Source organism: Ovis canadensis, chromosome 7, assembly GCF_042477335.2.
Source record: "Ovis canadensis isolate MfBH-ARS-UI-01 breed Bighorn chromosome 7, ARS-UI_OviCan_v2, whole genome shotgun sequence".
Taxonomy (NCBI): Eukaryota; Metazoa; Chordata; class Mammalia; order Artiodactyla; family Bovidae; genus Ovis; species Ovis canadensis.
Window position 1 is genome coordinate 13,326,848 of NC_091251.1, and position 13,634 is coordinate 13,340,481.

The following is a 13,634-nucleotide window of genomic DNA, read 5'->3' on the forward strand; positions in this document are numbered from 1 at the left end:
CTTCTCTCGCCGTAACATGATTTATCAGAGCTCTGGTTATGCTCTGAGAGGCCAGAAGCATCATCTAGTCTTCTAGACTGTCTGGGGGTCAATGAGGAAGGAGGAGCTGGCCAGAAAGTTAATGGGTCAACCTGAGGTGGAGAACCCCGGAAACAATGAACTCTTGCATTTTTTTCTTACTACTCAGCCCCATGGGCTGTCTGGATACATGGCAATATCAGTGATTGAATTTGAAAAAATTGAATTGCTCCATTCAACTAGCATATTTTCCCAAAGGTAAAAGTTAATTTGATCCTGCCTTTGCCTTGCTTCTTGAGAATCAAGCAGTCCACACCAGCGCTTAATCTTATCCTTGCTGAGTAATTCAGGGAAAGCCCATAGGACAAGCAGCTTTGCTCCCTGTTTAATTAGACCACCCCAAATTAGGTCCTACCGCCCACACTTAATAGGGTCCTCAGTGTTCTTGCCTGGAGAATCCCAGGGACGGGGGAGCCTGGTGGGCTTCTGTCTATGGGGTCACAGAGTCAGACACGACTGAAGTGACTTAGCAGCAGCTGGTACATTCAGGGTGACCAGATAACCCAGCCTGGTGGGAAGACTCCTGATTTCTGTCCATTGTCCCCTGAGATTAATATCACCCAAGGTGTCTGGCTGCAGATGACACCTTTCCTTTGAGATCACACTAATTACAGGGAATAAAGGGATGGAAGTGAGTTTCTGCCGAAGGGTCTAACCTTGTGCTCCTTTTCTCCTGTCCCTGCAGCTCCACTTGGCAGCCCTGGCGTCACTCAAGGGAGACATAGTGGAGCTTAATAAACGTCTGCAGCAAACGGAGCGGGAACGGGACCTTCTGGAAAAGAAGTTGGCCAAGGCACAGGTGAGGGATCTGGAAAGGGTCACTTTGTTTTTTTTTAATTGTTTAAGATAAAACAGACATAGAAGTCCCCACAATACAAATATTGCTTAATGATTGAACATCCTCATAACCACTGTCCAGATAAAGAATTAAAACCTACTGGTCACCCCAGGAGTCCGTCCTTCTGCCTCATCCCAACCCGCTTCCCCTGCTCCCAAGGCGACCACTACCATGGCGTTTACAGTCACGTTTCCTGCTTCTTTACAGTCTGCCGCAGGAGTTTGTATGTCCCTAGACGGTCCAGTTTTGTCTGGCCCATTTGAAAACTATGTCTTTACTTTGAATCTCTCAGTCCACAGGTTTTCCCTCCATTCTTTATTGGCTTTACACTTAATCTGTTAAAAGTGTCTGACCTATGGCGTTTCCCACAGTCTAGATATTGCTGATTGCTCACCCATGGTGCAGTTCGCTATGTTCCTCTCTCTTTATTTCCTGCAACATGGCCCTGCATCCCACAGATTCAGTCAGATTCATGGTTAGTCCCTTTGGCGAGACTGTAAAAGGCGTTTCTTTTTCCGCTGGGAGGCGCGTCGTAATAGGTTGGCCAAAAAGTCCATTCAGGTTTTTCCACCTTAGGGAAAACCCCAAACAAACTTTCTGGCCAACCCAATTTCTGGTTGTTTTGCCTTTAGAGATGTTAGCAGCTATATTGACACTCAGTGCCAAAGTTCACCGGTGCATCAGGACTTCACAAAATCATAGTGTTTTATTTCTGCCATTTCTTTATCAGTTATTAATTGGAATATTTTTATAGAGATACTTCCCATCATCCATGATTTATTCAAACAGTGGTGTAGTTCATAAAGGAAAAGTAGAATCAATCTTTCATTCTTTTTGTTTAATATTTTTCAAGAGAATGAATTGATAACCTCTGATCTTCTGAAAGTACCCAATTATTTTTTAAAAAATATGAACTTAGGGGTTTAAGCATATTTGGGTCAGTCCTTTGTAATTATTTTCCTTGTAGAAACTCAAAGTTTACTCCTTGGCCAGTAAGAACCTCTTCACGTGGCTCCTGAATCTTTTGACACTAGCCTAGTAATGATTCCAGGATTATCTCGTACATTTTCCCCCCCAAGCCTGGAATTAAGCATTCTGCAAATAGACCTGATTTTTCTTTGTGGAAAAAGGTATTTCAAGACTGCAGTCTGGGTGCTAAGAGTGCTTACTGCTTCCAGGCTGGTTATTGTTTTTAGGCTTCTTTTATAAACATGGCCAGGGAATTATTATTAATTAATTAATTTATTTATTTATCTATATATGTAAGTATTTATAAATTTTAAGATAAAATACCTTAGGTGCTCATATTAATCTCTCCAATTTAATTTCAAACTACAGGGTTCTTCTACGTGGATTCCGTACTTTATTTGTATCTCTTTTCTTTCACACTCAAAATGTTAGTTCGAGGGACTTCCCTGGTGGTCCAGTGGTTAAGACTCTGTGCTCGCACTGTAGGGGGCATGGTGGTTGGGGATCTAAGATCCCATGTGCTGTTTGGTGCAGCCAAAAAATACATCAACAAAAAATAATCTTAGTTTTTAAGTTTACAGAGGATGATTGGAGAAGAATATTCCATAATTACTGGTTTACTTTATTCTGTATTATATACAATTGTCTCAAAATAATAATAATCATATTACCATAACAAATATAGTTACTGAGAAGCTTTTCGCGTTATGCTTCCATCATTCCCACGGTTTTTTGCAGTTGTACTATATCCACACCTTCTGACCATATGCTGGTTACATCCTTCACGTTTTCTCCTCTTAGTCCTCATTTAGTCTTCTACAAGTAAATTATATATTTAATGTTTACGATGGTCTTAATGTCAACATGTTTCTGTTTATTTAATGCCTGAAACTTGCTTTCTAGTAGAGTTCCTCAGGGAGGACTCACAGGAATCATCTTCACCAGCTTCTTGCTTTTTAATAATGATTTATCTCTGCCCTTTATTATTGAAAGGCATTCCTCCTGGATATAAAACCTTTGACTCATCTTTTCTTTACCTGAGTATGTTTCTTTGCTCTATTTTGATGCAGAGCGTTGCTCTCAAAGTTTCCCCTCTGTTTCCCTCACAAGACACTTACTTACTATAGACATTCATAGCATTTCTTTCTCTTTGTTTCTCTCTTTTTCTTTTCATCTCCTTCTTCCCTCCCTCCCTTCCTTCTTCCCTCCCTTCTAGTAATTTTACTAGAGTAACTCTTATTTTTAGTCATTCTGGTTTGGTATTCTCACATTTTCTGTGTTTTCTTCGGCTTATATTTTGTAGTCTTTTCTTAATTTCAGAGACTTTTAAAAAAATTATAATAGTGAATATTTTGTTCCCTTGCCTTTTTTTTTTTTCTTTCTTCAAGGATTTTTACTATTTACATCTTAGATCTTCTTTGCCTGTCTTCAATATCTGGCACTGTCTCAGATTCTCTGCATCTCTCTCTCCAGCTTCTGTTTTCCTTAGGCCTTGATGTTGTATTTATTCCCTCCTGTCTGCCTTCTTAGTGTTTTTTTCTGCATTTTTATTTTATTTCTTGTGTGTATTTTATTTCTTTCTGAGTTTTTCCAATTTTGAATTATGTTCTTCTGTGTTTTATGTCGTTTCATCTTTTTGAAGTCTTTTGGCTAATTTTGAGATAGTCTATTGTTTGAGACTTTTTGTGACAGGAGAGGTTCTCTATTTTGTGGCATGCTTTCATGGTTTATAGAGAAGTTATTCTGCTCTTTTCTTATTTCCTCCTTCTTCTTTCTAATAACTTGATGTAGAATTTGGTCTCAGTACTGTTCTGTTTTTCATTTTTACGAGAAAAATAACTTTTTATTAACTTTTAAGAGGCAGAGTTGAAAATGGCCTGTCTAAGTTTGTAGGGCTTAGTCTTCTGTTTCCTCATCTTCACAGGTCATTCTGCTTTCTGGTACCGCCTAGCTCTATCCCCTCTCCTGCTTCTTTCTTGTTCTGTTCTTTCCTTTTTCTCTATCATGCCATCCTATTCAATTTTGATCCTACTCCCAGCAGTTTCTCCTCCTGGTAGGGAGTCCTGGGGCCAGTCTGGAAAGTTCATAGAGAATAGTGCTTTCGGCCCTTCCGATCTTACTGTGGGCCTCTTGCTCACTCCCTCTTGGCTCAGCAAACCCCTCCCATTTGGCCCCCATCACTTTCTGGTGTATCTGTTGTTGTTGAGCTGCTAAGTCATGTCTAACTCTTTACAATGGACTGTAGCATACCATGTGTCCCTGTCCTCCATTATCTCCTGGAGTTTGCTCAAATTCATGTCCATTGAGTCGGTGATGCCATCCAAGCATCTCATTCCGTCACCTCCTTCTCCTTTTGCCTTCAATCTTTCCCAGCATCAGGATCTCTTCCAATGAGTTGGCTCTTCACATCAGATGGCCAAAGTATTGGAGCTTCAGTTTCAGCATCAGTCTTTACTGAGTATTCAAGGTTGATTTACTTTCAGTTCAGTTCAGTTCAGTCGCTCAGTCGTATCCAACTCTTTGCGACCCCATGAATCGCAGCATGCCAGGCCTCCCCGTCCATCACCAACTCCCGGAGTTCATTCAAACTCACGTCCATCGAGTTAGTGATGCCATCCAGCCATCTCATCCTCTGTCGTCCCCTTCTCCTCCTGCCCCCAATCCCTCCCAGCATCAGAGTCTTTTCCAGTGAGTCAACTCTTCGCATGAGGTGGCCAAAGGATTGACTAATTTGATCCCCTTAAGTCCAAGGGACTCTCAAGAGTCTTCTCCAGCACCACAATTCAAATGCATCAGTTCTATGGGGCTCAGCTTTGTTTATGATCCAACTCTCACATCCCTATATGGCTACTGGAAAAGCTATAGCTCTGACTATATGGACGTTTGTCAGCAAAGTGATGTCTCTGCTTTTTAATATGCTGTCTAGGTTTGTCATAGCTTTTCTTCTAAGGAACAAGCGTCTTTAAATTTTATGGCTGCAGTCACTGCCCACAGTGATTTTGGAGCCCAAGAAAATTTTGTCACTGCTTCCATTTTTTCCCCATCTGTTTGCCGTAAAGTGATGGGACCATATTCCGTGATCTTAGTTTTTCTGATGCTGAGTTTCAAGCCGCCTTTCTCACTGTCCTCTTTTACCCTCGTGCTGCTGCTAAGTCACTGCAGTCGTGTCCAACTCTGTGCGACCCCATAGACAGCAGTCCACCAAGCTCCCCCATCCCCAGGATTCTCCAGGCAAGAACACTGGAGTGGGTTGTCATTTCCTTCTCCAATGCATGAAAGTGAAAGTGAAGTCGCTCAGTCATATCCGACTCCTAGCAACCCAATGGACTTGCAGCCTACCAGGCTCCTCCATCCATAGGATTTTCCAGGCAAGAGTAATGGAGTGGGGTGCCATTGCCTTCTCCTTTCACCCTCATACTTACTGGTTATTTGTTGGGAGGGGGGGCCGGTTTCCAGTTCTCAAGTCCAGCAGTGTTGTTTCTTCTCTCTGCTTCTGCCCACACAGACACCATTCAGGTCTTGTGGATGCTATTGGTTTGTCCATACCTGCTTCTGTTTCATTGTTCAGAGGGTACCATATCTCCAAGCATTTATCTTTGATGTATAAGTGCTTTATTTTTGTGTGGGAATTCAGAGAGATTAAAAATCAGGTGGTCATCAGTCTAGAATGACCTATGGCAAGTTTTGAAAACTCATGTCTCATAATCTTAGACTGTTCAGGTAATGAGGAAAGACCCTTTGGACTTGAGATAGTCTGCTTCCATATTTGACAGGCAACCCAGAGAGGTTAACTTGCTCACCCAAGGTCAAAGGAGCAGCCCAGCCCAGAGCCGAGACAAGGCCAGCAGTGTTCTTTTCTCAGAGAAGATGGCACAGGGACAGAAATTTTCAATTTTTACTTTGGCAAAAACTTTACTTTAAATATTTTCCTTCTGAATATAAAAGTAAGAAATATGTGATAGAAAAAAAAACAGAAAGACAGTATTATAATTTTAATAGTGAATTCTAATGAATTAAAACTTTTAAAAATCCTTTTTTTATTATAGTTTCTTAAGGTTTCTTCTTTTGAGCAAGTGGTGTTTTGTCTGTTTGTTTGTTTGTTGCATTAAAGAAAAAAGGATGATGTAACACCAAACATTATTAGTAGTCTTTATTGGTGAGAACTTCTTTTTGGAAAAAGAGAAATGGTGAATGCTTTTAACTGAAAGCTGGACTGTACCCCAGTCTTTAATTTTAAAAGATGACCAGGAAGGTCTTTATTAAAATTTAAGTCTCAACGACAGGGCAGCTTGTGCAGAGGATGATAAGAGAAGCATGGGACATCTTTTGTCTGCTGTGTCAGAGATTGCTTCCTATGTAATAGTTTTGATGGCTGGTTTTATCCCTGATAGTTACATCAAAGCACCATTAGTTGACTCTCTCACTTGCATTCTTGCAGTAAATATATTGAAACGTTACTCTTGATTCCCTTCACTGGAAATGTCTTCCCAGTTCAGATATTAGGACCCAGGAAAGAACATGGGGAGAAAAAGATCAAACTTGCCAGGCTCATACCTTTTTTAAAGATGAGATTTATGCAAGAAAAATTAAGAACGAGGAAATATTTGTGCTGTGCTTTCTGTGTTACACACCTTGGCAGGTGACACGTTTCAGGCTTTTTGCCTGATGGTGGAAGAGTAAGTCTGTGTATAAATGTCTATTCTGTGGCTTTCAAAACTTTTACCAGCTCTAAATATTATAGAGCTGTGATTAAAATATAGAATATAAATGGTGCTTGTGTTCACCAGACGTAATCGAAGCATCATCTGTTGAGTAATTACTAATGGTGATGCTAGAACTAGTTGAATAAAAGAAGCTCATTATACATGGTCATAATTCAGTAAAGTTTTAAGAATATTGATGGAAAGGGAAGAGCTGATGAAAGGAGCCCAATACCAATATGATAGAGAAGGCAAAGTGTGTCTGTATTAGTTTTCTTTTGCTGTCTAACAAATTGCCCTAAATTTACTGGCTTAAAATAACACACATTTATTCTCTCCTGTGCATCAGGATCCCAGGCATGCCTTAAGTGGCTCTTGTGCAAGTTTTGCAGTCAAGGTATTGTCAGCACTGAATGCTCTGAACTCTGAATGCTCACCTGGGGCAGAGTTCACCTCCGAGCTCACTCATGTCATTGGCAGAATTTCTTTGCGGGTATAGGATTCATGGCAGCTTGCTCCCTCCATGCCAGCAATGGAGAGAAGAAGCCTAGACTAAATCTTCTGGCAAGAGAGTCTTATACAAAGTAATGCAATCGTGGGAGAGACATCCCATCACTTTTGCCTCATTGTTTCAGTTGAAGGCAGGCACACATCCCACCCAGACTCAGTGAGATGGTATCACACAAAGGAAAGGCAGCGATCAAATGAGCACCTTAGTCTCTCCATCACAGCCTCCTGAGGACTCTGATTAGCAATGCTGCTCACTATTAATTAGCCTATACCAATGGTGATCATCACCCCACTGTAACTCTGCTCCATGCCAGGTGGTATAGCAGGCATTCCACACGCTTCATCTCATTAAGTTCTCATAATGATCTCAGATATAGATACCTTAACACTCCCATCAACTAATGAAGAAATTGAGGTTTAAGGAATTTGAGTATCTTGCCTGAGATTATGTAGCTAGAAAGTACCAAAAGTCAGGATTTGCTCTAGGTTTTGTGGGAATCCATAACTGGACTACACAGCTTCCTGGGTGGCTCAGTGGTAAAGAATTGCTTGCCAAGCAGGAGACCCACGTTCAGTCCCTGGGCTGGGATGATCCCCTGGAGAAGGAAATGGCAATCCACTCCAGTATGCTTACCTGGAGAGTCCCCATGGACAGAGGAGCCTAGCAGGCTACAGTCCATGGGATCTCAAAGAGTCAGACACGACTTAGCAACTAAACAACAATAACATAGCCACGTTAATCCTGTATTGTTTTTTAAGATGCCCAGACAGCCCTGCAGATCTTAAGAAGAGTAGGGAATAGGGCACATATTAATTTAGTTTAAATATATCTACCCTCCCGAATCCAACAGGTACAGATGTTCATATGTGTGTACCAACATTAAATAGCATCTTGGGACAGCCCGGTAGGAAACTGCCAAAGATCATATATAGTACTGGTTTGATGCTTTCAGCATATTTTCTATGCATTTAGTACTCCAGTGTTCTTGCCTGGAGAATCCCAGGGACGGGGGAGCCCGGTGGGCTGCCGTCTCTGGGGTCGCACAGAGTCGGACACGACTGAAGCGACTTAGCAGCAGCAGCAGCAGTATGCCAAAAATTATCTTTAGTAACTCCTTTTTAAAAAAGCACTACAGAAAGAGATAATAAAGCAAGCTTCTGAGCCCCTTCGAAATTGGTTAGTAGTAATAGAGTCCACCTTCTATTTCTGAGGTGGACTTCTATCTTTAGAAAGCAAGTGTTCTGAATTTTCCCCTGCTTGCTTTTAGGAAGAAAAAATACATAGTTTTCATTCAATGTGACGGAGAGAATGTTTTCTTTCATCTTTTTCTCCATATAAGATCATCACAGAGGTCAGCTGGATGCCTTCTCCTTGCCAGGATCTCTGTCCCCCCCCATCCCTTCCCTACTGGTTTATACTCTTCCGTCCTCTGCTTGGCTGTTGGGTTTTGTCAGTGATGTTGCCATTGGTCCTGAGTGTCTTTGTTCAGTTGGTCTGGTTCCCCACCCCACCCCTCAAGAGAACCTGGGCAAGGACTTTGAATGAGGATAGAAACATCCTAAGTGGTATTACTTGCCATCAATCCAGTGTGATGTGAACCCCCTTCCCAGGATGATAGAGAGGGTTAACACATGAATGATAGCTTTGCATTTTTCAAGAATGGAGTTTATAATACCCTTAGGATTGACGACTGAGACTAATATGATGATTAAAGATCAGTGGCCTCTGCAGAGTAAGATAAAACCCAGTAAAGAACATTAAGAAAACCATAAAGCTTCTTAGCATCACTGCACTGCACAGAATTTTTCCAACAAGGACTCAAGTTCTCAGGCCAGTCTGTCTCAAGGCTGACTCACAGCTTTATCCCTGGGTTGTACCAATTGCAAAAATGAGCCTAAAGGGTTTTATTCTTGATGATTGTGATAATATTGCTTGCCTGTATTAAGCATTTTTCCGTATAGACAGTTTCATGAATTTATGTGGCTAGAGGCAAGTATTTATATAGGTTTTAAATTTGCTTCATCATCGTGATAGAAGAGCAGAAACCTAGAGAAAAAGCTCAGGGGATGTAGTAAGCACCAGATGAAAGTCAGGAAAAGCAACATTCCATCCTCTCTAATTCCAGTTTGGGGTTTTTTTTTTTCTTTGCCTTTCAAACTGAAAATCTGTAGTTGCAGGAAATATCCAGGTTCTTTATGATACTGACCTCCAGAAATGCATGGCAGACAAGATGCTTCAAGCCTAGGCTTTCTTGCTCTGCAGTACTGTTGGATCAGTCAAAAATAGTTGGAAACCTCCAAGTGTCCCTCTCTGTAATAATAGAAGAATAAAAAGCCATGTGTTGTTTGAAACCATTTTTTGTTTTGGTCAGCTGAAGTTGTGTGAGATGTTTCTGCATGGTAAGTAGGAGAAAGGAATCCCTCATTTGCAAGTTTTGCTAGAAGAAGCTGCCATTGCTTTCGGTTCAGAGAGTTGTTGTTGAGTAATTGACTTTGGCAACAAAAGCTGGCTTGGTGGGAGCTGGAGGGATTTAGAATTCCCTGCTTTATACCCCCTTGTCTCTACTTTTCTATTTTAGTGGTCCCCAGGGGCTGAGGAGAAAGCTGTGTGGGTTTCCTAGCTCCCCTCTGGTGTTGTAAGGCATAATGGTCAGGTTTCCTGGAGTCCACCAGAGGTGACTCAGGGTGGGAGACCAAGGGGGATGTCTCTGCTGCCACTTGAGATCATTTAGGTAACTGGTAAGGAGGAGATGTGCCCACAAGTCGAGGAGCTGGGAGTGGGTAGAGAGGAGAAGACTGGCTGCAACAGCTTCATCAAGGGCTACTTGATGGCATACTCAGGAATCAGGATTTCACAGAGCATTCTGTTTGTTATCTGGGTTTTGATAAATAAATCAGTCCCTGTGCATTTATTCCATTTTCATCTATAAAATGATTGTATCATCAGGATATGCAATGATAATACATAGCCCCAAATTGTCAGTGGCTTAAAATAGCCAAGGTTTATTTTTTGGCTTCTTTTTGGGAGCTTGCTGGGGCTGGCAGGAAACTGCAGTTTGGTCCTCACCCAGCCTCCTGAGCTGATAGCCTCTACTGTCTGGAGTGTTGTCAGCAGCCACGGCCAGGGGAAGGGAATATGCGAAAGCCTGCAGGAGTACCGAAAGGCTTCTAGGCAAAAAAGGGTATATATTTACTCATATCTCATTGGACAAAACAAGTCATGTGGCCTTATCCAGCTTCAAGGGGGAGAAGAAGTATAATGCTATCACATGCATGGATAGAGGTGAACCAGAGTCTAGGTGGATGTCCCTGCCGGCTGCCGCAGGGGTACTGATGCTTCTGTGATGCACATCCTGCACGGTCCTGGTGGCGCCCCATGTACATGAGAAAATACTGGGGGAAATGAACATTATTAGAAAAAGGATTGTTTTCATGGATTATAGAAAAGTGGGTACCTTTTTATCATTTTTTAGAAGTTTCTATAATGTGCCTAAATTTGTAACTTAAAATCTAAGTATGTGTATAACCGTTAAGTAGTAATAGGAGTCATTTTCTTTTCTCTGTTTGGTTGACATGGTTATATTACCTTCTTAAATGAGGCTTTGCTGGGCCACCTCCCCATAGGTGACTCTTACATGGATTTGCAGTATACAGTGTGATCTACCCTGTGTCCTTGAGAAACAGAAAAGCTGAAATCACCTCCTGAGTTTAAAAAATACTCTTGAAAACTCAGGGTAGTGAGAGGCATGGGTCAGTAACAATATGGAGTGTGCTGTTTGAACTGGGCCTTGCTTTAACAGGCCAGTCCTGCTTGTGCGGGAGGTCGCCAGGGCAGGAAGGCACTGTTTGCTCACAGAATGCCTTTGTCTGTTCTGGGTGCCACCCACCCATCTTCCACTTCTCCTGCACGAAAGTGCCCCATTCCTGGGCCTGGCCTTGTGTAGCTTGATGGGAGCTGTTTAACAAGGATGTTTTGTTGAGCTCTTTTGGCTCCTGCAGGTGATAGCTTGTTTTGCCCTGTGCCATTGCCCTTGTGGGAGTTGCTCCACTTTTCCCCACACCGCAGCTTAGAAATGCTCAAGGGTTTGTTTTTCACTACGCTTGGAGAGCAGCGCTTCCACATATCTTGGACTGGGCATGACGAGTGTGCACAAAAAGAGTGAAGCGTGGTTGACCAGATGCCTCAAGGGGATGTTGCTCTATAATGTCAACTATGAGCTCTGTCTTCTCATTCATTCATCTAGAGGCTAGGAGCTTTGATGATGATTTCCCAGATTCTCTTTTCACTGAGAAAAGAATCTGTGGGCTACCATCCTGCCACTGCTTCTTCCTCACACCTTTCCACTTCTTTCCCTTTCTTATTCACCAGCAGAGAAATCTGCTCAGAAGCTGCGACCACACTCTACTTCAAGGCAGACATCACGGTGATGCTCCCTATGGCACCCAGCATGGTGTCTTAGACAGTTTAGAAAATCAAGACATATCTATTACTTCTGAGGAAGTATTAAATTATAGAGGCTTTCCACCATTTTGAAAAAACATACTTATGGAAAAATATAGGAGTGTAACCCGGATATCTTTGCCTTCAGCTGAGAAATTTTTTCCTCCAAGATGTTCTTGTTTCTACTCCCAAACAAACCTCTGAGTTCCAGATAGAAGTCAGGAATCTTTTCTCTCCTTTAAGCTACGCATTCTGGTCTGACTGAATCACTGGGCTTCCTGCTGTATCTTGTTTATACTCATACCCTCAGGGCGGACTTTGCAGTTAGACACGGGGTAGTGGGGGAGGAGATGGTGTGACACCAGCTGCTCTTGTTATCTGGGCACCAGCCATCTGGTCTCCCCACAGGCTGGGCAGCCCCAAGGGAGCTCACCTCTCAGGTCGCTCCTGACCGTCAACAGGGATAGCACAGTGGGCTTAGCGGTTATCAGCTGATCCTCTGCCTTGTTCTTGCACCTTCCAGGTTTCAGTGGATTTGCAGTTCCATGTCCATTTTGGTGGTAGTGGTGGTGGCCTGTTGACCTGTAGAGACTGAAAGAGGAGGAGTAAGTGGGGAATTTAGCAGAGAGTTGAGAGCTCGTGGGGTTTGTGAGGGGAAGCATTTCACAGTAGTTTACAGCCCTAGAGAACTGAATGTGGAAAACCCCACAGCAAGGCCGCAAGATGGCAAAGTATGAGCCATGGCATCAGTGAGGTCTGGGTCAGACCAGTCATTATGCCACAATTATTGCAAGATGGGGAACTGGTGACCTTCATGAGAGCATCAGACATATACGCATATATACACACTACGCACATGCCAATGCAGGCGTGTACACGCATGCACACACACTCACACACACACTTTGAAGATGGGGATAAAGACCAGTCACAATCTCATAGATAATCTTCAGGAATGGAGAGACACGGTGTTCTGCTTTGAGTGTGTTCCAGAGAAAGGAGGACCTTTTTCATTCACTGACACTTCCTGTCTATGAGACACTGCCGTGTTTTTGGACCTTTGCTGTCCCTCCTAAAGTGGGATGGATCATGGATGACAGATGAAAAGGCATGACTTCAGGGCTCGGTTGTGTTTAGAAAAACATCCATAGAGATGGGATTTTCGCTCGTCCTTCCTCCTGGCCTCTGGGTCCACTTACTTCCTGTGTATTGGACCTTGAGCAGACGTGAGCCGATGTTATCAGATGTTTCAGGTTGTCATTAAGAACAAGTTCACATCGCCATTTCTCTGAAAGTCACCTTCTCCCTGACGTCTGCAGTGCAGGTTCCTCAACCTTGTTGCCTCCAGTCTTATTTCTGGAGCGCTGAGTAGCACCCAGGCAGTTACTGCCTAGTGTGGTCATAGTGATCAAGCTGTGCTTCATAGGTGTGGCCCCGTGGTTTCTGCCAATGTGTTTATCGTACTTTCCTGAGCGCTTCTGTTTCAATATTGACTTGGGCTTTTGTAGCATTCTGTCTGTTTCTAAAGGCTTTGTGTCCCTGCCCAGTAGCTTCTGGGTTACACCCTTTGGGAGTCTAGCAGATTTATGGAGAGCGGAGGACATTGGAGGTAGTAGGTAAGAAGTCTTACCCTTGCCCTCCTGCCACCAGCCCTGAAAGTGCAAAACTGGCTCTTGGCATTACGAAAACCTTGCCAAAAATCAAATTAAAATTCCTCTGCTGGGCAGGAAATTAATCAGGGTGGAACGCAGTAGACAGGGACTCCTTGTTCAGAGGTGGGACTCGTTGTTCCACTGACTAGTGGTTTATTATCATGTAAATAAGGTGAAATGCACAGTGACTGATGGGGGGTTGAGGAGGAAGGAGAGAAGTGAAAGAGACGAACAGGTTCCTTAGGATTTAAACTTGAGATGCAAAAACGTTTTTATAGCATCTGCTGCTTCTTAATCCATCAACTGCTGAGCAAGGGAAGCTCCTCAGCTTCCTGATACACAGTGATTTATTCATCCCATCACCCTCCTAAGTCACCCACAGTAAGCCAGGCTGCGTGCCAGGTGTGAGGGCTAAGTCATGAAAACACCCAGCCGCTGCCTTCCCG

At 42.9% G+C, this 13,634-nt stretch overlaps 1 protein-coding gene across 4 annotated transcripts in view; it reads left to right on the plus strand.

Annotated features, from left to right (window-relative positions):
• The window catches only part of MCC (MCC regulator of WNT signaling pathway), a 310,847-nt gene that overhangs the window by 182,427 nt on the left and 114,786 nt on the right, over positions 1-13,634 (plus strand). For all 4 annotated transcript variants that reach the window (XM_069595251.1, XM_069595252.1, XM_069595254.1 and 1 more), the window contains one exon: positions 764-877. In XM_069595251.1, the coding sequence (XP_069451352.1) occupies positions 764-877 (114 nt within the window). The remainder of the gene's footprint in view (positions 1-763; positions 878-13,634) is intronic.